This window comes from Pezoporus flaviventris, unplaced genomic scaffold, assembly GCF_033815535.1.
Source record: "Pezoporus flaviventris isolate CSIRO_AGI_PZ_B2104156 unplaced genomic scaffold, CSIRO_AGI_Pfla_v1 ptg000013l, whole genome shotgun sequence".
NCBI classification, from domain to species: Eukaryota; Metazoa; Chordata; class Aves; order Psittaciformes; family Psittacidae; genus Pezoporus; species Pezoporus flaviventris.
The window spans coordinates 30,958,355-30,981,951 of NW_026892561.1; the positions used below are offsets into that span (position 1 = coordinate 30,958,355).

The 23,597-nt window shown below is 40.0% G+C and overlaps 1 protein-coding gene across 1 annotated transcript in view; it reads left to right on the forward strand.

Moving 5' to 3' along the window:
- The first annotated feature begins 2,686 nt into the window (after window positions 1-2,686).
- GOLIM4 (golgi integral membrane protein 4) overlaps window positions 2,687-23,597 on the forward strand; it is a 32,607-nt gene continuing 11,696 nt past the window's right edge. Inside the window, exons 1-7 of the mRNA XM_061452612.1 lie at window positions 2,687-3,297; window positions 17,137-17,211; window positions 18,448-18,497; window positions 19,230-19,283; window positions 19,794-19,944; window positions 21,291-21,373; window positions 21,969-22,052. Coding sequence (XP_061308596.1) covers window positions 3,111-3,297; window positions 17,137-17,211; window positions 18,448-18,497; window positions 19,230-19,283; window positions 19,794-19,944; window positions 21,291-21,373; window positions 21,969-22,052 — 684 coding nt within the window. The 5' untranslated portion in view covers window positions 2,687-3,110. The remainder of the gene's footprint in view (window positions 3,298-17,136; window positions 17,212-18,447; window positions 18,498-19,229; window positions 19,284-19,793; window positions 19,945-21,290; window positions 21,374-21,968; window positions 22,053-23,597) is intronic.

Below are 23,597 nucleotides of genomic sequence, written 5' to 3' on the forward strand. Positions count from 1 at the left end.
AGAAGAGGAATGCAAAGGGAGAGAAAACCCTAGTAGTTCTGTGATGTCCAAACTGAGGGCTGGGTTCCCGCATCTTGTGGTTAGTGGTCAAGGTCCCAGAGAAATGGGCCATTTCTAACATCTCTCCCTGAACAGCTTCTCTGTTACCAAGTTGAGTCTGAGCATGTTTACTTCTGTTAGGAAATTTACGAGGGTTTACTTTATATATTGCTCCTCTAATTCTCAAAACTTACAGGAACTTTGTTTTGCTCAACATTTTTACAACCCAGTTAAATTTGTCTGAAATTGGCAAATGTGCTGGCCAACTGCTTGCATTTACAAGGCACAAACTGACAAGACAGTTTGACTGCACAAGCCTCATTTGCTTAGGAAATTATGCTAAACATGATAAATAGGTGTGTAGAAATGCCTGCCCATGAATTCCCTTTTGCAGCCTCCAAGAATTCTTCCCATGGTACAACATGGCTCAGAAAGCGCTCATCCCCCCCCATCTTTTCTGATTGTATCGGTAACTTACTCAGTGATTAGTAACATTCCTACCCTTGCAACTAATTTAATGTTTTTTAACATATTATAGTCTCTTTTAGATCCAAACCTTTCTATTTTGGGACTTCCAATTCAAATTTGCCTAATAGCTTCACATAATAGTCCCTTGCTCCCAATAAATTCCTTATTTTAACTCTAATTGGTTTGCTCATGAAGAATCACAATTTACATGAGCTGAAGAGGAGATATATCACTAGCTATTAGTGAATATAAGTAATATTTGATTAAGCAAAAGCAGATACTAATTTGCTTTTTTCTCAGCATTTGTTAATGATAAGGCCAATTTCTACGAGCAGATACAGTATATTTACAACATAATTGATTTAATGGGTTTGGAATAGGTACTAAATAATGATGCCAATTCATTGTCCTCGTAAATTTATGATACCTGTTCATCATAACGATAACCCAAAGTGAATACCATGATCCGATGAAGTTCCTGGTTAGGCAATTGCTCTCCAATGCAAAGTAAACAAAAACTAAAGGCGTAGACTGGTTTTTAGGACAGATAATGGAAGCAACAGGCTGCAACACAAGAAATTAAATAATGTGAGTAGCTGAAATACTGAAGTATAAATCCCAAGTGATTTCAAAGTCTCAGTCTAGAAGTAAAGGATTGTCTCATTCTGGTAAACTGAGCTAGTCTGAGGAGCCTGGTAATGCAAAAACGAGTTTCTGAAGGAGTCTCGAGAAGAAAGAAAACTGGAATTTCCTCCAGTAGTGAAGTCCTAGTAGGTTCCTTAGGATCTATTTTGAGAATGAAATAGATACTATATACTTGCATGAAGATGAGTCAATTTTAAACACTCATGGTTTTGGAAAAAAGCTTTTAAATGTAACTTCAAGAACTTCAGGAAGCTTCTTAAAGGCAAAGCTTCTTAAAAGCACTTACTGCCTGGCTGTCTAACTCTTAATTTTGAATCCTTAGTTCCTCAAACAGAAAGCAAGGCATTCCATTAAATTAGAAGACAACAAATATAAATTTGAAATACATTTAGATAGGAATCATACCAGCTTATGGTACGGGCTGCTATTAATTACTGGTATATGTTAAATATTTGAATAACAAATTTTTAAGCCTCTTTGATGTAGTTTTTCTTTTAAGGCCAGAACAGTATCTGTGAAAAACATAGATCAACGAGTTAAGATACATTTAGGAAAAATAATTTTGGGGTATGTCTTTTTTTTTTTTTTAAAGTATTGCTTATAGTTTAGCTGGAGTCGTGGGTGGGTGTTTCATGTTTTGTTTTTTTTTCTGCAATAAGATATACTCATAGGGAGAACTCTAGTTGTGCTAATTCTGCAAGCATGCTTTAAGACTTGTCTCACCTTTAATGCACGACAGCAGCATTGAGGAGCACTGCATTATCACAGACATAACCCTGGGCCTGAATTAAGATCCACCAAAGGTCTGAGCTCGGCTCTCGAAGAAGGAAAAGGCAAAGAGCAGCGAAGGCTGCCATAAGCAGTACCTCTCGGGTGCAGCTGGCACCCCGAAACAAAGTACAGCAAACGAGCTATGTAAAAAATACATTAATCTGCAGAAGAGTGTAAATAAATCAAGTCCTCGGTTATAAAACCAGGTTCTTTGACACTCTGCCTTCTCAGTACGAGATCCCTGAACCCCATGCTCTGGGCATCCCGCAGGCCCCGCTGCGCCGTGGGGGCAAGGACCCTCCGACTGCCTCAGGCCTTGGCAGCCCCCGCCCAGCAGCACCGCACCGGCCGCGCTCCTCATCCCACCCGGTGTCAGACGCCTCTGCTCTGACACCCCGGCCCCCTCATACCAGCCCCAGACCCCGACCCCCGGCTACGGTCTGGCTGGACCGGGAGTGCGGAGAGGGGCGGGCGGAGGGAAGCGAAGCGCCCGGCGGGCCGGACGGACGCGGCGGGCACCCAATGCGCTCAGACGCTGCCGCCCCGAAGGGAGGAGAGAGACCCGCAGTTGGGCCCAATGAGGCCGCGTCCGGAGCGGGACTTCCTTCGGGGATCCCGCGGCGGGGAGGTGAGGCGGGGCGGAGGTGACACGTAAGTGAGGGGCCGGGGAAGTTGCCTTTGTTCTTTTCAGGTGGCGGCGGCGCACCACCGGCCGGGCGAGTCCCGTCGGCGGGGCTAGGCTGAAGCCACTGCCTGAGGAGTGCAGAGAGCTGCCGCCACCGCAGCTCCCATCTCGCCGGCCGCAGTAGCCAGTGCCGCCTGTCGCCCCACCGCGGGAACCCAGGGGTCGGGACAGTTGGCCGGGGCCGCCCCCTCCAGCTGCCGGAGGGCCGGGCAGCCTCGCGGCCGCAGCATGCAGCTGGGGCGCCCGCCCCGTGCTGCGCAAAGTCCCGCAGGCTCAGCTCCGACACGCAGGGCCCGCACCCAGGGGGAAGCTGCACGGGGAGTCGCGGCCGCGGTGGCGCCGCCCAGGGACTGAGGCTCTCGGCCGGCCCCTCTTCCCTTCACTCCCTCCTTCTCCCGGCGCGGGCCCGGGGCCTCCGATGTCTCCGCCTCGTCGTACGCCGCCTCCAGCAGCCTGTTGCTAAGCCGTGAGGGGCGGGGACCCTCGGCCCCCCTCCGGGGACATGGGCAACGGGATGTGCTCCCGAAAACAGAAGCGGATTTTCCAGACCCTCCTGCTCTTGACTGTGGTGTTCGGTTTCCTCTACGGGGCGATGCTCTACTACGAGCTGCAGGGCCAGCTGAGGAAGGCTGAGGCCACGGCGCTCAAGTACCAGCAGCATCAAGAGTCCCTCTCAGCTCAGTTACAAGGTACTTACCTCGGCAGAAGCCTCTGCCTCCTTTTCCTAAGGCTTGTGGAATGCCCTCCTCCGGGGAGGTCTGGGCTCCAACTGTCTTACAACAAAGTTTTGCTCCTTAGGAGCTTCTTCTCCCGGTACAGACTGCAGGGTTTTGATATCTGTGGGTAGGATCCTACCCCTGCTGAAGTGGGAGTTTCTGTTAGGGACTCTTGGAGACCTCTTATTCTCCCTCACTCCCGCACATTTGCTTATTTCAAAAGGACTTCACATCATTTTGCAATTCCTGGTACAAAGGGAAAAGGCAGGCATACACTCATCTAACTGTAGAGACCACATCCAGTTATGGGACTTTGCATGCTTCTTGTTGTTTTATCGATATTAATTTTATACTGCTGGGACAACATAAAACAGCAAAAACCCTAAATAGCTCCAGAAGGGAGGAGAGGGATATTGTAATAAAGCCTTTTTTTAAAAGGATATTTTGAAAATAAAGTGCAAATAAGTTATTTAGATATGGCTGTTCTCTTGCATTTGGAACTCTGAATTTCTTGGCTTAAAGCTGCCCCATAAATACAAACTCTTGTGTATCTTAGTTTTAGGATGTACCAAATCTGGTGCATCAAGTGGGTGTCCTGTACTTGAAACGGAAAAGATGCTGGTGTTCTGTAATCCATGCCGGTGTATCAAGCCTATGGAGCAGAAACTTATCTATGCCTAGTATGGTAGCAGTAAGCCTTGTTTTAAAAAAGTAATTACTAGCAATTAAGTCACAGAGGACCAGGAAAAATATGATGTATCAATAAAATCGGTTCTTTAAATTATGGCAGTTGTTAATGTACCTAAAAGAGGGTGAGGCTGAGATCCCAGAGACATACTAAATGCAGCAGCAAGCATTAAGTGTGTGATTTCCCACTAAACTAAATGGAACCTCTGTGCCTAAAGACCTCTGATGATTTGGCCCTAGTGAGCTAGAAATAAACTTTTTTTCCTCTGTCTTTCCCTGTACATTTAATGACATCTTTCCAGGATGGCCTGCTTTGTATGATCACTTGGATTTTTGCAGTAGGAGCTTATTAGTGAGGAGAACAGAGAATTCAGAACGTGTGCCTATGCCCAACTCACTTGGAGATACACAAGCACCATGCTAGCTAGTGATATAAACTACCAAAACCATTTCTTAGCCTTTCATAGTTAACTCTTTGATGCCGAACAACAGGAAGGAATTTTCTTTAAACAGACTTTGAAACAACATGAAATGCTGACACAAAATTGTGTGACTGCAGGTGCAGTATCTGACTGCACTTTGAACTTTTGATTTTAAATGGCCAGGTTTTTAAAGGAGAAAAGTTTCTGTTGCCAAAAAAAAACAAAAAAAACACAAAACCCAAATCCAACCTCTGAGAATATCTAGTCTACATCTCTTTGCTGTCCTTAACATAAGACTTTATTCCTCTTTTATAAGAACAAGGACTATGATGACTAACAGTGCAACTTACCTTTTCCATGCACCATAATAGTTTCTCTATAGGTACTGGTCTCAAGGTAGCTTCAGGGCTTGAAGTATGAAGGGGGCCACTTTGAAATCTTTTGAACAGGAACCAGCTAAAGGGCAGGGTCTCTAACATGGTCTTGCCAGGTGGAATGAGGGTGCTGTATCAACGCCGGCGGTTGATTTCTTAGTGTTTACAGCTCTCTTCTGGGTGATTAATTAAGACTTTTGAATTTCATTACAAGCTGAGGAGAGAACTGAACTTTGGACTTGAACTTCCTGAACAGCCATTTCATCAGTAGGCTTTTACTGTTTTAAATTAAAAGGGGAGAGTGTGAGGGGGGACTTTTTCAGGTTGTCCTTTTGAGGATCCTGAGGCTGTTTTGTGCCAGGTTGGCTGGATTTAAATGTTTGGAGGGCAATGAAATATCACCTGTTTTCTGAATTTTTCCTGGGTTTTGATGTGACTGCTGGTGCTTGTAAAGACAGTTGCTTTCCTGATAGTAGACAGAGGAACACTGTTAGGGCTTCCGCGTGAAACTTGAGTAGGTTTGTGGGATCATGGGCAACTCCTGAGTTTATGTATAAAGTTGCAGTTTTGGATCTCAATTCCTTTGGTCTGCCCAAAATCTTCAGGATGAACCTGATAGTCTTTTCTACTGAAAAAGAAGTAGAAAGAGCCTTTTCTACTGTTTTTCTATCTCTGCACAGTTTTTTAGGTTTTTCATCTTTGTTAGTAATAACCTTTTTTTTTTTTTGGTACTTTTGCTAAAAGAGCAGAGCTTTCTGGTTTTGCTTGAAAAGCCAGTTGTCTTATATTTTTATCTGTTACATTGCTTCATTTTGCTCAAATGAAGCTGGCTAAATTTTCTATATATATGGGAAAATAGCACTCTTCTACTGAGGCAGAATGTACAGATCACTGAAAAATGGTGCAGGAAGAGGTCTCAAAAGCATTTAACTCATGCACCTGATCTGAAGAGAGCTGCATATGACTCCCTTTTGTAGGGAGTTCTGTTTTTTTTTTATGTTGTTTGCATACTACTCAGCTGGGAAGTGTTTGTGCCTCTTGAAATAAGACCAGTGTGAGATTGGAAGGATGGCAGACTTGGGGAATGTGGTGAGAATATCTGGTGTGGAGAGGCTGAGATCTTAAGCTTGCCCCCTTTGGACAGCTGACATCGTAGAACATTTGGTGTTTGAAAGCTAAACTTCTCAGAAAAAAGAATGTCAAAAATAAAGTTCTCTTGGGCATGGAGAAAGTAGGGCTGTTTTTGTAACCCACAAAGGGAATACCAGAGGCAAAATTCAGAGATGACACAAAATGTCTTGGCTGCAAAGAAAACTTAAAGTCATTGTTATCTGTAAGGTCTTTCATAGAGAATCTGATCTTTCTAGTAAGCTGATAATTTTAAAATCTAATTCTTCCAAGCGTTATAGCTCCAAAACGTGAACATAATCTTTTTCATAATTTCTTAAAATTATAAAAACAAAACTTGACGCTCTCTGCCTCCTACAAAGATGTGTCAAACTAATCTTAAACTATTGGCCATATAGGAACAGACTTCAGTTGCTATAACAAACATGTTGACTGCTGTAGAAGAACCTGATCTTATCTTTGACTGCTTGAAGATTGAATGTATCTACAAATGTCTCTTTAGCCCTTATAGCTTCTGCCTTCTCACTGTCTGGGTATTAGATAACCTTGTGTACTATTTTAATCTGTTTAATCTGTTCTAATCCTTAATCCTAATAAAAGCCTACACTTAGTGCCTTTTACTACCTTATTATTCCTGCTCTTTCACTTAGAGTCTTAACGTATCTGATGGCTTCAAGCAGTATCTGTGCAGTCTGACACCATACTGTAAGTTTGGGAGCCAATGCAGCAGTGACTCTGAAGTTGAGAGTTCAGAGTTTGCCCTCCTGTAGATAAGGTGTGGATTTCCTCAAAGCTTCCTGATCCAGCAATAGAAAGCACCAGCTGAAAAGCAAACACCAACTTCCTCTTATGCCTGTTGTGCCATTTGTCCTATGTTTAATAGTTCTTGCTGGTTCAAATACAAAATTATTCATTATTTCATAGAATCACAGAATGGTCTGTGTTGGAAGGGACCTTAAAGCTCATCTGTTTCCAGCCCCCCTGCCATGGGCAGGGACAACTTCCACTAGATCAGGTTGCTCAAAACTCCGTCCAACCTGGCCTTGAACACTGTCGGGGATGGGGCTTCTCTGGGGAACCTGTGCCAGTGTCTCACCACCCTCACAGTGAAGAACTTCTTCCTCATCTAACCTAAATCTACTCTCCTTCAGTTTAAAGCTGTTCCCCCTTGTCGTATCCCTACATGCTCTTGTAAAAAGCCATTCTCCACCTTTCTTGTAGCTCCCTTTAGGTACTGGAGGGTTGCTGTATGTGGATGTACTTTACCATCGCAGCCCTCTTTTATAGTAATTCATTTAAACTTGTATCTTGGCAGAACTAAGAAGAGCTGCTTATTTTTCACCTGCATCATACAAGCAGAATTGCATCTCTGTAGCTCCTGTATGGTTTGTTCTCCATAATAACAGCAGCCTGAATTCCTGTCATTCCTATTAGCTTCAGATTGCACATAACACTACAGTGCTTGTTTTGATTGTGTTTTGTTGCTGAGATATGAAGAATCTGTGGTAGCACTGTAATAGTGGAGGTTAGTTCTCTGTGTACTACTTACACGCAGGTGTACTTCATATCAAGTACTGTACTGCATGAAATGGCAATTGCAGCTTCTCTAATTCTGCTACCTGGCTTCCTGAAGCCATAGAATCATGGTATGGTTTGGGTTGGAAGGGACCTTGAGTATCATTAAAAGATCCTTTAAGAGAGTGGATAAGGCACTGGCAAAGGTTGTCCAGAGAAGCTGTGGCTGCCCCATCCCTGGAAGTGTTCAAGGCCAGGTTGGATGGGGCTTTGAGCAGCCTGGTCTAGTGGAAAGTGTCCCTGCCCATGTCAGGTGGCCTGGAAATAGATGGTCTTAAAGTCCCTTCCAACCCAACAGATTCTGTTATTTTTATGATCATTTTACTTTCAACCCTCTGCCATAAGGAGGAAAACCCCCTGGTACACTTTGGTTTATAGTAACCTCATCGGAGAATTTGTCTTTTGTACTTCCATTCACATTAACCACTGGGTATTTAATGCTCTGAATACTTAAAGCATGTTACACATTTGAAATTATTTGGACAAAATTTAGTAAGATCTATGTGCTGTAAATGCATATTCATATATGCATTTGCATGTACATATATGTATGTATAAATGTATATCTAGATAGATACATGTCCGTTTTGCAGCTCAACCTGACAATTTCAGGTTATCTGGAATCATCAAGATTTCTTCATAATCCAAGTACAGAAAAGGTGCTAGAGCTTTATTCAGTTAACCTGCGGAATTGGTTTGTTGCTTCCAAGTCCATAGTGAGTAAGAATCTCTACAGCAGAATTCCATGACTATAAAGTTAAATTGAGCAAATGCTCATATTTACTTTTTTTTTTTTTAATACCTGTAATCTGTGTCTGAATGCTGTTAAATCGCTTTCTGTGTGGACATAATTTTTCTAGGATAAATTTCTACCAGTGCTCTAGTGTGGCATCCACACCCAAGTTGGAGTCTGGGCTGAAGATCACAGAGCATATAGTCTAAAGGAAGATTAAGCAGTGTGAGGTAGTAGGGTGGTTTTGTTTCCTGGGTTTTGTTGTTCCCTGTGTTTTGTTGTTCCCCCTCCCCAGTTTAACAGACTAATATCCTGAATATTAGGATAGGGCCAAATATCCTGAAACTGTTTGTTTCTGATGATGATTTAAACCTCTTAAAGCTTGTCAGTGATTGATGTGTCTGGGTTTATGAACACTTCGGAGCTGAGAGGAGGGAGGCAAGATGGGTGGATACTTTGGTGAGTTTGCCTTTTGGCTTCTTTGACAGTCCTCTTCTGTTACACATTCCTAGCAGGCAGAGCTTTGACAGAAGCTTCTGCATCACCTAAAACGTCATCAGCTTTCTTGAAGGAAGACCAGTAGAGAAGCAGAGGATGAAACAGTCACAGCCATGATCTGACAATTGTAGCTGCAGACTGAGCCAGAAATCCTGTAGGTAGCAGCATAGCTTAAGTGATACCTGGCTGGGCTAGGCACATGATGGGGGGGAGTCTCAGGATGATGATAACTTTGCAGTTGTACTGACAAAACTTCGAGGTGAATACCTGAAGAGTTAGGCACTCCTGGAGTAGTTAAGATTGTTGCGTTCCTGGTAAAACCAAAGCCTAAATAACAGAGTTGTATTACTTCCTTATACATCCTGCACGAGTAAAACTGGTTGAATTCTTAAGTTTTAAATACGATGTTCCAAACACATTGTCTCATTGGGCTGGATACAGGCTTGTCAGCCTGTGTATCTGGGTGGGGCAATGTAATGAGTAAGGCTTCCACACACTGAGATTTGGGTACACATTATAGCATCTGTTATATAGTGGTGAGGATATTCCCAGCAATCTGTGGCTAATACTCATTTTGGAATAGGATCCTTGCAGAGAAAAAGTAATGAAATCTGTCTGGCTGAAAGTCAGGTGCTGGTTTTGAGGCTTAATGAAAGCTAAATAATTCAGGTTACAGAAAAAAAATGAAATATACAGAAAAAACTAATTAAGGCAGAATCTTTTGTTGGGTGATTTTTTTCTTGGGGTTTTAGGATTCAGGGGCATGAATTTCTAGTTAGAGCTTAAGGTAAATGCTTAAGGAATTCAGCCTGTTTGGATGCTGACCCTTGTTTAAAGAAGGGTCTTCAATGCTAGATGCAATTCTGATTTTTTCCTGGTATCTAGCATCAACCAGCTTCCTGAGATTTTCTACTATGTATCATTAATTAAGAAATAAAAGAATCTGCAATTACCTCACCTCTTCCTCTGCATTTCATTTTCTCTCCCCTAAGGTATCTGAAATTATCCTAGTATCTTACTTTCTTGAGGTGACTCAGATCCCTGAGTTTGGCAGTCATTTCCAGGGCTTAATTACAGAGATGTTGGGAGAAGTGTGGCCTGCAGGGCACAGTGAGCAGTCTCTTCCTATCCATGACACTGTGCTAAAGAATGCCTTTTTCAGTGTTTCAGTTAACCTGTCATACTCAGATGCATGCTCTGAGGTTTGACAGTGACCTTCTGTTACAAAAAAAAAAAAACAGAAATAAATCACGAGCCACTAACTCAAATTACTGATTTCTGTATGCAGTTTCTCAAAACATACAAGTGGAGCGGACTCCAAGTCCCCTGTGTTAGAGCTCTTGGGTAGAGAACTAATTTAAGGAAGCGGTTTAACAGTTTTGTAAGGTGACAGCTATTGCTATTACATCAGTTTTTGCCATATTCCATTATGATAAAAGTGCAAATTATGTTTCAGTTAGGAGAAGCTGTTAAAACAACACATGTATATGTATTATTACATTGTTTTTCAATGTTGACTTTGCAGTAGTTTCTGAATATATATATATTTATAAAGATCCTAACACCATGTAGACAGAAACACTTGGCTTCTGCATAAAACTGAAAAAAGTCTAAAACAATTTTTGAGAGAAAGAACAGGCCCTTTTTTCCTGGCACTGAGAGTTGAGCAGACCCAGACATTCAGAAATTATGTGAGAAGGAAACTGTTGTCTTTGCAACTCTTTTGAATGCCTGTGTATTTTCTTCAAAATGATCTGGTGCGTCAAGACAAAAATGGCAGAATAAGGGAGAGAAGAAAATCAGAAGAAAAGGGGGAATTTGTTTAGAAGTAAATCTGTTAGCCTTAGGAATTTAAATCTAAAATCACTACACAGGTTTTGTTTGAGCTGTTTGCATTTATCATCACTTCAAAAATAAAATCCTTAGCATAGATAGGTGTATAGAAAACAGCATATGCAAGGTGAGATGTTAACCTGACCCAGAGTGTTTTAACTATGGGTGGCACCACAGGTTGGCAGAAATCTTTTGTGGAGTGCACAGGAAATCTTTTCTGGGATGGAAGACAGGATCTTCTTCCTAGCAAAAGTCATGTCTGAAGCCTAACTGTTAGGGATTGAAAATTTAATCACATTTAATACCCCTTGTCAAACTTTTATTTTTAGCAGAAGCTATTACAGTTTACTGCTTCAATATGATAAATACCTCTCTATATCCCAACATATCTTGCAATTTGTTTTTAAATCAGTTGTTTCCTAGAGGGATTATTTGAAGAAAGGGAGTACATGAGGTATGGTAAAGGGATGCTATTAAATTTAGATGTTTACTCCAGTTTAGAAATGCATTTTCCTGTCATCCTTATAATTGAATAGAGGCCACAACCATGTCTTAGAAACAGAAGCATGTGCTTCTTGGGCAAATTGCATTAGTGTGCCAAATTCCCCAGCATGCCTGTGTTTCCAGAACTGCACTGGAAGCAGCACTTTATGCAACACTTCTCCACATTTTGCTTCAGATTTCCTCTTCTTTTTGAGGATGCAAAACTGAAGGTTTGATTAGTATGAATTTTCTTCTATGCTTATCAGAACTCTGCAGGCTTTTCGGAGCTTTCTGAAGTCCTCTTATGCTTAGTTCTGATACCTTGTCTAATCTGTTACCAAGCTCTGCAGTTTTAGTGTGGGATACCTTGTCTAATCTGTTACCAAGCTGTGCAGTTTTAGTGTGGACAGAAGGCATGTTTCATCGGTACTAATTCCTGTCCTGGGCAAGACACCAGGGACTATGTTAGAGTTTGTAGAGCCAAAAGTAGGAGTCTCATGGCTTTAGTTAAGAATCAGCTATGAACTTCACTGGATTCCAAACACTCGGTGTCATGTCAACTACCAGGATACAGGCAGTTCCCAAATTATTCTTTGATTGGGTTTGTTTGTTTTTTTTGTTTGGTTGTTTTTTTTGTGTTGTTTTTTTTTTTGGTTTTTGTTTTCATTTGTTTTGTTTTATCCAGATATATTCCAACAATAGAGAAATCTTTTCCAAGATTGAAAATGTTATATAAAAATGCATGTAGTCAGTTCTCTGTTATCTTTGGACAGATCTTATTTGGTTTATGGCTAAACTTTGACCTAAGTGCAAGCAGTTGATGGTTTTCCACCTACAGCTCTGGATGGAGCTGGTTTAGTAGCAGTGGTGCCTCTTGTTCTTGTAGAACCACTTGCACTGGGAGCCTGGTGAGGCAGGAGTTACTCTGGTGTAGCTAGCTGCTTGCACTCAAGCTAATAAGACCAAAATCTCCATAATTTGCTCAAGTGCCATTCTCCAGTTATAGTTTCTTATTGGAGTTTTGACTCAAGTTGGAGGAACAGGTGTATTTTAAGTGGCAAGTTATTTTTTGTGCTAGGTATTTGAAAGCAGAGGTTACGCTTTCTCCTCATGCAGTTGAAGTCATTGATCTGTAACAGACACTACAAACCCCCTGAATATGAAGATCCAGATATTAAATACAAAATTCTCACTTAAAATAATTAATACTCTGAGCAACATAAATGACCAGAGAACTAAAGCAATGGTTATTTTGGAGCACAACAGCTGATGCATGGTTTAGTTTACTAGGAGGAATTTTGTTCTTTTGCAGTGACTGGCTATAATTTGACAAAGCTATTATTTGATTATTCTTTGAATGAGTAAATTGATAACTACAGGAGTTTGTTTTAAAATAAATGTGTCAATGTACCTCATGCAGTGATAGTTGTGGTTTTCAGTAAGCAAAAGGAGAGCAGTCCATCACTGACTGTATGCAAGATTGTTCTGTAACTAAGCCAGGAAAATGCTTGTTTTTCACACACGGTTTCAGAGTATCTTGGCTTCTATTTCTGCCTTTTTTGTATAAATACAAATCAGAAAACTACAAGGGCATAAAATCTGAAATAGTTCAATATTTTGTTCAATATGTTTTAAGTATATCATTTCAATAATGTTGTTTTCTTGTGCTGTAGTTAAAACACAGTTTTCCTAGTCTTTATTGTGGGAATGCTTCTACTGTTTCTTAGATGTTTTCAGTGTCACTGGAATATCCGTTTATTGCTTAAACTCTCCATTTAGAGTCTTTGAAATAGATGACCAGTATGGTTGCCAAGACTACTGAAATCTGCTGGTTTTACAGGAAAGGTATTACTGTAAGCTCACAGGAAGATTGCAGAATTGCATAAGAAACAATAAAATTGAAATTAATACAGTTTCTTGCATCATGTATATTTAAATCTCAATGTAACCTTAATTTTCCAGTATGCAAGAGAGTGGGAGCTAGGGTATTTTAGACTCTGCAGTCTGCTTCTGACAGGCCCAAATACCAAAGTCACGTATTTGCAAAATTGCTAATAAAGTGACATAGAAAATACTTTCTTTTAAATATACACTAATGGCTTATTTTGCTTAATAATAGTTTTATTGCTTGGAGGTGCAAAGCAAAGATAAGAGAAATAGCCATGTCTGTTAAATGAGCTTACTTTTGTCACATCGGCTTGAATCCTGTGTTGCAATCTAACATTCAGTGATTGTCAAAGTGGTGTAGTCTGCTGAGAACTGACAGAGTATCTCACACCCTTCCCTTCCACTTTTCCTGTGGAAGACCATGAGTAAACTCTTAAATGAAGAAATTTATTTAATTAGGATTAATTCAATAACTGTTAAAGATTTCCTTGTTGAAGGTGAAAGGTGTTTTAAGTAGCAGTGATGTTACCAGACCTGCTCTTTGAGGGTGGATCACCTGAGTTTAGGTTGTTGTTTATTTGTTCATGTGTGTACATGTACATTTGTTCATTATTGTACATTGTGTAGGTTATGTAAAGAATTAAACTGATACCTGCAGTTATTCCAGCTTTGGAATAGTGCGTATTTGCTGTAATATGACAATGCTTTTCCCATTCTTTTGTACCATCCTATTAAATATAACATAGGAACAAAATTATGTTATCTGTGCAAAGATCAGTACAAAATTAAGAACTTGCCCTAGGAAACAATTATTTGTGAAGTGCCCTGTCAGTGTATTACACCAGCAGGAATTTGTCAGATTCCTTATATAGGTTCCAACCCCCAGCTGTGAAGCCTGTAATAGAAAACCTGGTATTTAGTGTATTTATTTCTTTGAGATTCTTGCTCAGGCATCTTGTATCTCGCCTGGTAGTGAAGAAGTAGAAATCCCCTGCTGTAGTAAAAAGAGCCTTGTAGTTTGGACTCTTCCTGCTTAGGAAGTTCCTGACTGGTGGAAATAATACAAGTTTACGGGAGATAAATTCTGGTATGTCCTTAGAAAATCTGACCTGCAACCTATTCCCTGAAAGAGCGAGTGAGAAAATATGGCAGCTATGCTTTCTTTAACTATTCTTAATCAAAATCTTATGTTGCACATTATGGACTTGTATCAGAGAAAAACATTGGTTAACCAAACAGTAAATGAACTAGAAGGGGAGAGGTGTAGGAGGGAGGCGTTTTTAGCCTGTTTTGGCCCTCTGAGGTCTACTTTAAGGCATAGCCAGCTTTGTTCCAATATTTCAAAGGTTAGCACACAGAAGGTAGCTTTGAGGATGCACTACCTAAGATAAATGTAGAGACATGGCTTGGAAGTGCAGGGTGAAGACAGGAAAGCCAAAGCTCAGAAGTGGTGTGATTAGCTGTGAAAGGTATAGAGCACTGTGGTCCTGAAACCGCAACCTGTTGCATTCTCTTTCTCCTGTCTTACTGCCCTGACTCTTGAGTTTGTTGTGCAGGGTTTCCCCCCACTCCCAGTTGTTGAAGCACTAGGGGGAGCTGGAAAAGATGGCCTTGCAGACAAAGAAGTGAAATGGAACATGTTACCTCTGAACCTGTTTGTGGTTTAGTCTGTTTGCCAAAAAACCTGTTTCCACCCTGATTGTGTGGGAGGGGAAACCCATTACAGATTTTCATTTCTCTGTTGAGTTGCTATGGTACAGCCACTGTTCCTTTTGCAATGTAATTTGGCATTCACTGTCTTTGGTGCCTAGATAAAACCATTACTGTGATGCTATTATTTTTTTTCCTTCTCTGAAAGCTTACTTTCTGGTGATTTCTTAAATATTCATTACGTGCTTGTTTTGTTGCATAGGAGTTGATACATTAGTTCATCTTGACTGATGCCCTTGACGTTAGAAGATAAATAGCAAAGTAGAGATAGGTGACAAGGATTGATTAGTAGTGCAGCTTCTAAACCAGAACATAAACACTTACAGATAAGCCAAGCCTGTAAAATGCACCTTAGTGGAATTAACAACACGTTTTGAGGTGCAGGAGTTTTCTGTGCCTGCCAAGATACAAATCTTCATTTGAGGCTTCTTCTTGAAGGTTTATGTTCACCAGTGGTTTATTTCTCAGAAAATGAGTTTCCAAGTTTTGAAGGAAGAATCACATTCCATTAAAACAAAGTAGTAACTCTTTACAAGGCTGCAAATTATAATTTGGGCAGTGAAAGGTACTTTTGTTAAACTGAGCTTGAACAAATGTAATTGTACACTTGCAGAAGTTTTACTTAATACTTTGCTGCAAACTTGGTGGGCTGTTTCAGATAATGATCCTTCAGTCTAGTGAGTGGTGAGGAAAGGGTAAAATAGGGACTGATGTGCCCTGTTCCTTGTGAGAGACATCTGAAACTAGATGATCAAAACCCAAGCTGAATTAAATACTGTTTTACTGGCAGCTGAATGGTGGAATTTTCTGCCAGAGGATATTCAGTCTCCTAAAAACACATGGATACAACAAACAATTAGACAAATTTGGTGTACACAAAAGAACTGCAGGCACCTCAGTCTTGGGGAGTCATAAATTGCTGGGAGACAATGCCAAAGAAATACTGTAAACTGACTGTATTCTGTACTAGGCATCTGCTCATGTTAGTTCTTGAGAGGTGGCATAGTTGGTTTGTTGGACCACTGGTAGGACCAAGAGTGGTTGTCACACTGTAAAACCTGAAAATAAGGTTATTTCTGCTTTGTGTGATCAAACCTGGAACAGTCTGTCCCCTGCCATGCCACCCAACATTGCAGGTCACTGGCAGTTGTCCCTGCTGCTCTCTTAAAAACTGTGCAAGCTGGCACTGTCATCAGAAATTGTTGCACACCCTGTCCCCAACTGCTAGGTCCTGCTCTCCACCACCTGCAGCATTAAGAGCAAAGGGAAGAACAGTACAAGAACAAGCAGCAGAACCACCTCTTCCAGTTGTAGTCTCAGCGCAAAGGTCTTGTTTGTAGAGTTTGGCAAAGATGTCAGAACATCTTTCCAAAAATCACATGCATTCTTTTGTAGTCAGTGACTTTTTGGGACAGCAACACACTACGTGACACGCTGCATGACTACAGTTACCTGGGCTGCTGAGGATGTTGGGGGTTGTACTATGAGTGGTGCCCCATAAGCCTCAGCTTGTTGCTTTTTGGCTGAAGCGCTGTATGCAGACCACTTCTTCATTCATCCCTAGACTATTGTATGGGTATTTTGACTCAATTAAGGAAAATGCATAAATGCATTTAAAAATCGGTGAAGGTTAAATTTTACTGTCAAATGGAAATGATTTCCTGATGAGCAGTCTCTGATACCCTAGCCTTACAAAGAAGGATTTGACTGAGCTTTATACTTCTGCTGTCCAAGCCTTTCGGATGATTTCTTATGTTCTTGCCTTATCTCTGTAACTGGGGGATGAAAAAGAAACTCAAAACCCCCCAGATCCTCCTCGGATTATATGGATATTGTGAGTACGGCATGTATATACTCGCTGTTAGCACATGCTTACTAAGAAATGCAGGATGTTATACCTAAGTGTTTCATTGTCCAGTCTGTGAGTCTTTAACAGCTCTGTGCTGGAAAAGGATACTGTTACTCAGGCTTTACAGAAAAGAAGGTCACAGAAAACTGGGTTGTCCAAGTTTCTGAAACAATTTAGGAAGGGAACTCAGGTTGTACTTCTTGGCCTAAGCAGCCTGTCTAGTGTGCTTCTGCATCTTTGAAGCTGTTCTGCTCTTGCAGATCTCTGTTTCCTTATCTCTTTACAAAACGGAAGGAGAGAATGGAAGCATGGGAAAATGTGTACCTGCAAACCTAAGGAAGGAAGGAGGATTTGGTAGCTTTCATGTAGATGCACCATGGCTGATCGTCTCCCTCAACAAATCACAGGGTTATCACAATCTATACAGTAGAAATAACCCAGAATTCAGGCATGCAAAAAAGAACAAAAGTTACTGTCCCAAATGATACAAACAGTCCTTTCTCCTGTGACGTCATCCCACTTGCATTTTCCTGGTACATTGTGTGCCAGTGCTCTCTGGGTGTGCTGGAGGTGGGTGGTGGGTTTTGTACATATTACTTTTAAAATTAATTATCTACAAAATTTCTCTTTCAGTTGTGTATGAGCACAGGTCAAGATTAGAAAAGTCATTACAAAAGGAAAGGCTTGAACATAAGAAAGCAAAAGAAGGTAAGGATGTGCTTTTCACTTTAACGTTTAAGATCACTTGATTATTTTAGAAAGTAACTTCAGATGGATTTTGTTTGATTTTAAATAAGTTTTCAACGTGCTACACATTAGCAGGACCACCTTGGCAGAGCTGTGGTGATCTTTTTAGTAAATCTCTATTTGCTTATTTAATCCAATCTTTTTAAAAAGTAATAATCTTTTTAGTACTTTTTGCAGATCCCTGCAACATAGCATAGTATACACAGAGAATATGTGTATATCAGTGTACATAAACTTTACATGTATGTGGAGTGTGGGCGTGTGTAAATCCTGTTCTGGCATGCTGCAAATTTAAAACTTGTACCAAAACCATGGGATTTTTTCCCTCTGTTCATCAGTGTGAAATTAGACTCTCAATCAGTGTTTTTACACATGCTTACATACTTTATTCTAACTAAAACTACATTCAAGGTATTTGTGCAGGGGAAGTGTTTGTACATGTCTAATTTCTTACACATCTACCCTCTAGGAAACTTCAGCAGAATGCAGTCCCCTGAATTTTCTCTGAGTCTTCTGTTGCTCTAAATTCACCACAATTTCCAGAGTAACGCCTGTATTCTTCCTAAAACTGAGGACTAAGACGCTGAATTAAAACAACTACTAAGCAAAGATTAAAAACGAGTGAGAAATTACTCTTACAATGCCGTTCTCGATGGCTTTCTGGTGCCATCTAGTGTAGAGCTGTCCTATTGCTGTGTGAAGCTGAGCCCGTGTTTTCAAATCCTGAAAAGAGGATAAAGGCACAAAAGGGGAATTTTTTGTTTCATTTAAACTTAACCTAGACTTTCACATTTTTTTAAGTATATAGGTGTTTATCCTAAGACAAGAATACACAATTTATAAATGTCCTTTTCCTTTTGAATGATACTGGGCTTTCACTAGGAGAGTTCATGCAGCAGATCTATTTACCCATCCATAGTCTTGAGCCTGTGATGTCTTACACTAAGATATGAAACTGTTTAATGAAAATATTTTATGGAACTATGAAATTCTTAAATGAAAATATTCTTTTCAAAATTTGTGCATTTTGTTAAATGCTCTGCAGGGTTGGGTTTTTTTTTAAGCTCTTTTAGAAAATTAACTGCATAAGTATCCAGATCTTAAGAGAGTTTATGTATGCAACAGTTATGTTATTTAAGTACAGTTTGTAATTTCCTGGGGTTTTTTTTCATCAGTATTTTCCCTTTTATGTTATAGATTTTCTTGTTTATAAACTAGAAGCACAGGAAACGCTAAATAAAGGAAGGGTAAGCCATCATTCCCAGTACAAGTTTTTAATAGTTGATGCTATTTGAGTTGCAAGAAAAAGAGAATGCTTTGCAATTTTAACTCATCAAAGGAAAAGGTCTTACAAAATACTAATTGAAGGAGCTCTGGCTTCTAATCTGCTTGTCTAAGTGCTCTGCAGTTCCTGATTATTTGAGCTGTAGTAGGAAATACTAATATTTTTTTCAGAAAATTAATTTAGAAAATATCTTCCTGTTTATATATGGTAGTTCAAACATAATTTTACTATTTTTAAGAGGAAGAAAGAATAAGAAGGCACTGGAAATCTTTTTGTAGCTTAGTCCACAGAGAAAAGGACAGTGACAACTTTCTAATGCATGGTCTTTTAACTGCAAAGTATAAAAATGTCAAGAAACTTTGTTTTATATACCAAATACTGGAATGAAAGCTGTGTCTGGCAAAAGACCCAGAAACCTGTAGAGAACTCCTTATAAAAGCGAGTAAATTAGGATTTTATGACTACTATCTGTAGAAACTGAGGAGCAGTTTGTGAGCTGAGTAACCCAAGTTAAAAAACATTGCTGCTGCAGTAAGTGCAAAGTGTATGTTCTTGCAATGTTCCAAAGCAAGTGGAGAGATTTGTTTCCTGGGGAGTTAGGTCCTTTGGCTTGTGACTCCTAAATAACTGCATGTGGAGAGGTTAGAGGAATGATGGTATTACTCTGTTTAACACTATTGTTTTTGTTTTACAGCAAGACTCAAATAGCCGGTACAGTGCACTGAGTGTACAACACCAGATGTTGAAGGTAGGTAGCTGACATAGCCGGTTTCATAGGACACAGCTCTTCTGCTACATTAGGGAGATACGGCCTCACTGGCTGCTGGTAGTTCGTTCTAGAGTGTCAGTCCATTGATGGTGCTTTCCTCTTACAACAGTACTGTTAAAAGATGATTTACTACAGTTTTTCTTAGTCAGGCTTTTCAGTGGGTAATTTAATCTTATCGAGTGTGTTACTTGTATGGAATGCTGACTTCTCAGACTTTACATAGTTTGGCATGTAAGGCATTTCTTACACACATTCAGCAGCTCCCAGTGAGACAGTGCAACAGCAACGTGAGGTGATGCAGCCCTAGAACTGACTACTCATTGCAGAGATCATTTTGTGTTTGAAAGGAGCTGCGATATACATGCTTTGAATAATAAACTTCTTGTTATGAATGCTTCCTATTCATCTGGACTTACAAATTGCCAAAGACAATATTAGCTAGATATGCAGATACAGTACTGTTCTAGTGTCCCAACTTGGTATTTGCAGAGTCAACATGAAGAACTAAAGAAACAGCATGCTGACCTTGAGGAAGATCACCGAAAGCAAGGAGAAGAGTTTAGCAGAACATTCAGTGATCACAAGGAGCGATACTTACAACTGCAGCAGGAAAAAGAGCAGGAGATCTCTAAGCTGAAGGGTAAAACTAACCTGTGTCTGGCCACCCATATTAAAATGTGTATTTGTCATTGTGTTTCGTGTGATGTGAGACAGAAGGGCATTTTCTCTGTTCTTGCTAACAGGTTATTATGCATCTTATGCCTCCTGATAAGTTACATTTTACTGATGATTTTCTGGGGCCTGTTTCTGAAATGTATTCATATGTGTGCTTCGTGTTTCTATCTATATTAGAGAAACAGTAGGAAACACAGCAGGTAAAAGCCCATCAAGTGTCACAGGCTGGTTTATCCAGTTTCTCATTTTTAGTTCTAAGACTTGTGTAAACCTGGAAAATAGGTTTGCCTCTTTACTCTTTTTTTTGTAATTCAAAGGCAATGGATAAATATTTGCCACTTCAATCAGAGATTTAATTGTGCCTCTTTATGAGGTGACTTTATATACTTTTTAGACCTCATTTTATGTATATATCAGCTTCTATGAAACATGTTGCACTATACTTAGGTGATGAAACTCATTTATTTTTACTCTTGATATCCAGTTTCTTATTAGAGAGGTTCTTTACAGTTCACAGGCCTCTCTTTCACCCTAATTACACAATTGCATAGAACAAAAGGATAGGTTTTCCCCGTGAAGGGCCTTCAGCTGCTTTCTGCCATGTGTCACTAACATATGAGTTAGTTTTGGAGCTGTCTGCAGTTTTGTCTGCACAGTATTTTGCAGGCAGAGGCTGTGTTTGTTAGTTCTGCCTTGGCACCATACCAGTGAAGTCATACAGCTAGCTCTCGGACTGAGCTGGATTGCAGCCTACTAGCTTGGAGTGTGGGAAGAGCTTGCCTTTGTCTGCTTGCAATATTCTACATCAACATAATGTAAGAACTGGGAAGAGAAGTCCCTCTCCCTTGTCCCAGAATGTAAAGCTTTTTTAGTATGCTGGCCATCTGGGCACCTCTTCCAAAAGAATAGCTTAGTCCTATGACATGAAATTCTCACTCGCCAGATGCAATGTGGGGGAAGAGAGGAGGGTGGCTTCCTCTCTGCCCTTTAAAGATTCACATTACCATAATGAATTTTGCTGTCTGCAGTCCCCAGTGTGAACAGTGATGCATAATTCCAGTTGCAGACTGGATGCACTAACATAAAATTTAAACAATTTCTTACAGTTTTATGCTTGAAAATATAAAGCGTTTTATAGGCCTGGTTTATATATATATATGATTTTTATATATATGGTTTATTTTATAATGTGTGTTTATTTTATGTGTGTGGCATTTTATGTAGTTTGTGTTATAGTCTTAATTTTGATGCTTAATTTAGTAGTATAAATCTGACTGGGTTTAAATTCTGTATGTCATTTCTTTTAAACAGAATCCCTTTATAACTTACGAGAGGAGAACAGACAGTTGAGAAAAGCTCACCAAGACATTCACACCCAGCTACAAGATGTCAAGGTAGGCTTTGCTTTGAGGAGAACTTTAAAGACCATTATGAAACTGAGAAATTTTCTGAAGTTCTAACAAGCCAGAAATGGGCCGTGCTGAATTCTTGTAATTTCTGTTACTTGGCAAAAAGGAGAGAAATATGGCTGAACTGGATTTCTTGTCTTTTGCCACTTGCACTTAAGGTACATGCTCATTTAAAGACCGCAAAACTGGGGGTGTGTGTGTGTGAAGGGAGAAGTAAGTATTCAGTATAGAAATTCGAAATTTGTTTTTGCAAGTTAAAAATTGTGTTCTGACAAACTACGTTTGCTGAAATTTATGTTTTCCAGTTTGGTTTTTTTCTTAAACTGTTCATCAACAGCTACTCCAACTTTTAACTTTATTTCAGTTATGCAAATCCTGGCCTCCAAGTTTTCTTTCCTGGTGTGCTTGCTTTCTCTGTTTAATTATGTATTCCATGTTAAATAAATGCTGTCATTCCAACTCAGGATTTTCTTTTCTAAATAAATTGAATTACCTTCCTAGTTCAAAATCCCCCAGACTACCTAATTTACGTTTAGAATGAACTTTATGTGAAACATGTAATGTTCTTCTTTTTGTGTAGCAACAGCATAAGAACTTACTCTCCCAACACAACCAACTTGTAGTGACATTGGAAGACCACAAGAGTGCACTAGCTGCTGCACAGGTCAGAAAGGAAAGCAGCTTCTACTAGCTCTAACCTTCCTAAAACTTCTTTCTTCTAGTTCAGCTGACTGTAATGTTATGCATGTAGCCTTTCGCATGGGGAATCTGCGGCCAGCACCATGCTGCACACTGTAGGGAAATGCATGACTTAAAGGGTTGCTCTTAAGAATAAGCTGCAACAAATCATAGGGCTGTCAGAAAATAAAAACCTGTGTTATAGGCCCAGAGTGCATGCATTACTGATTAAAAAAAAAAAAAAATATCTGTGCTTCACTGAGAGCTGTCAGATACCTTCCTTCCTCTGTCTTCTCTGATAGAACTTCTGTTAGTTTAACATCCCACACACTGACATTCACATGTATCCCTTATAAAGACCTGGATGCTGGTATACTATAAAGTCTCTTTTTGTGTAGACTGGAAGGTTTATAACGCTATGTATAAACCATGTATATATATATACATCAGTGCAGCAGAAGTAGATATGGAGGAATGTAAACTCCAGGTGGAACCCAAAACAGTTTAAAACAAGGGGCAATATTACCTTTCTTAAATGTCATTTTCAAGTGAACTATCCATGAAGCACAAGCTTTAGTAGGCTACTGCAAATTTAGTCAGCTGTGCTACTACAAGCTGTGTAGGCCACAGGGAATCTGAAAGTAGGAATAATGCTGGAGCAGAGGAAGACTTTTGGTGAAAGACTGGAGGGAAAGGCAGTGAGGCAGTGTGATGTTATTTTTATTCCTGACTAATTTTCCTCATTTAAGTATTTTCATGGTCCACAAAATCATTCACAGCATTAAAACATTGGCTCTTCCCCCCACCCCGTTTTCTTTGTTGAGCATGTCAATATGTGTAGATATAAAAAAAACAGGGAAAGACCACGAAAGTCCCTCATAGAGTAAGTATATGAAGAATCCTAATTTCCACTACTAAAATATGCTGGAAGCTAATTTTAAACTCTTTTCCCACTGGCCACGTTAGATACTTGGTATGTATCTGCTAACATCTGAAATTCCACAAGGGCAGATGCAGGGTCTGATTTAAGGTTCACCGAATCCAGAGGGAAGCTCCATATACTTCTGGCTTTGTTTCAGTTCTTTAATTAGAAAACCCGTGTCACACAAAGCCTATCTGCCATCAGAATGTGGCATTTAGAGCATGGAGAACCTTTTCTTAAGAAAAGATTGCACATTTTTTCAGAACAGAAGATATTTAGCACAGTTGCATGGTTTCTCCTGTAAACCATCTATAAAAAGTTCAGAAAGGATTATTGCTTAGAAACACAGCTCAGTAAATGACCCCTCTATTTCTAAGTGTTTTCTAGACATTAAATATCAGTAGTCAATACCGCACTAATGAATTTGTGACCTGAATCTTTAAAGTGTTATAATCTTTGTACTTTTCCATTGCTCAGAGAGCAGACAGATTCATTATATATTTTTATAAACCCTGCCTTTCTGCCAGTATTAATGCCTTTTAAGCTATGGCCTTGAATTGCAATGTTCAGCTTAGTGACTCGTGCAGCAGAACGGAATACTTGAATTCT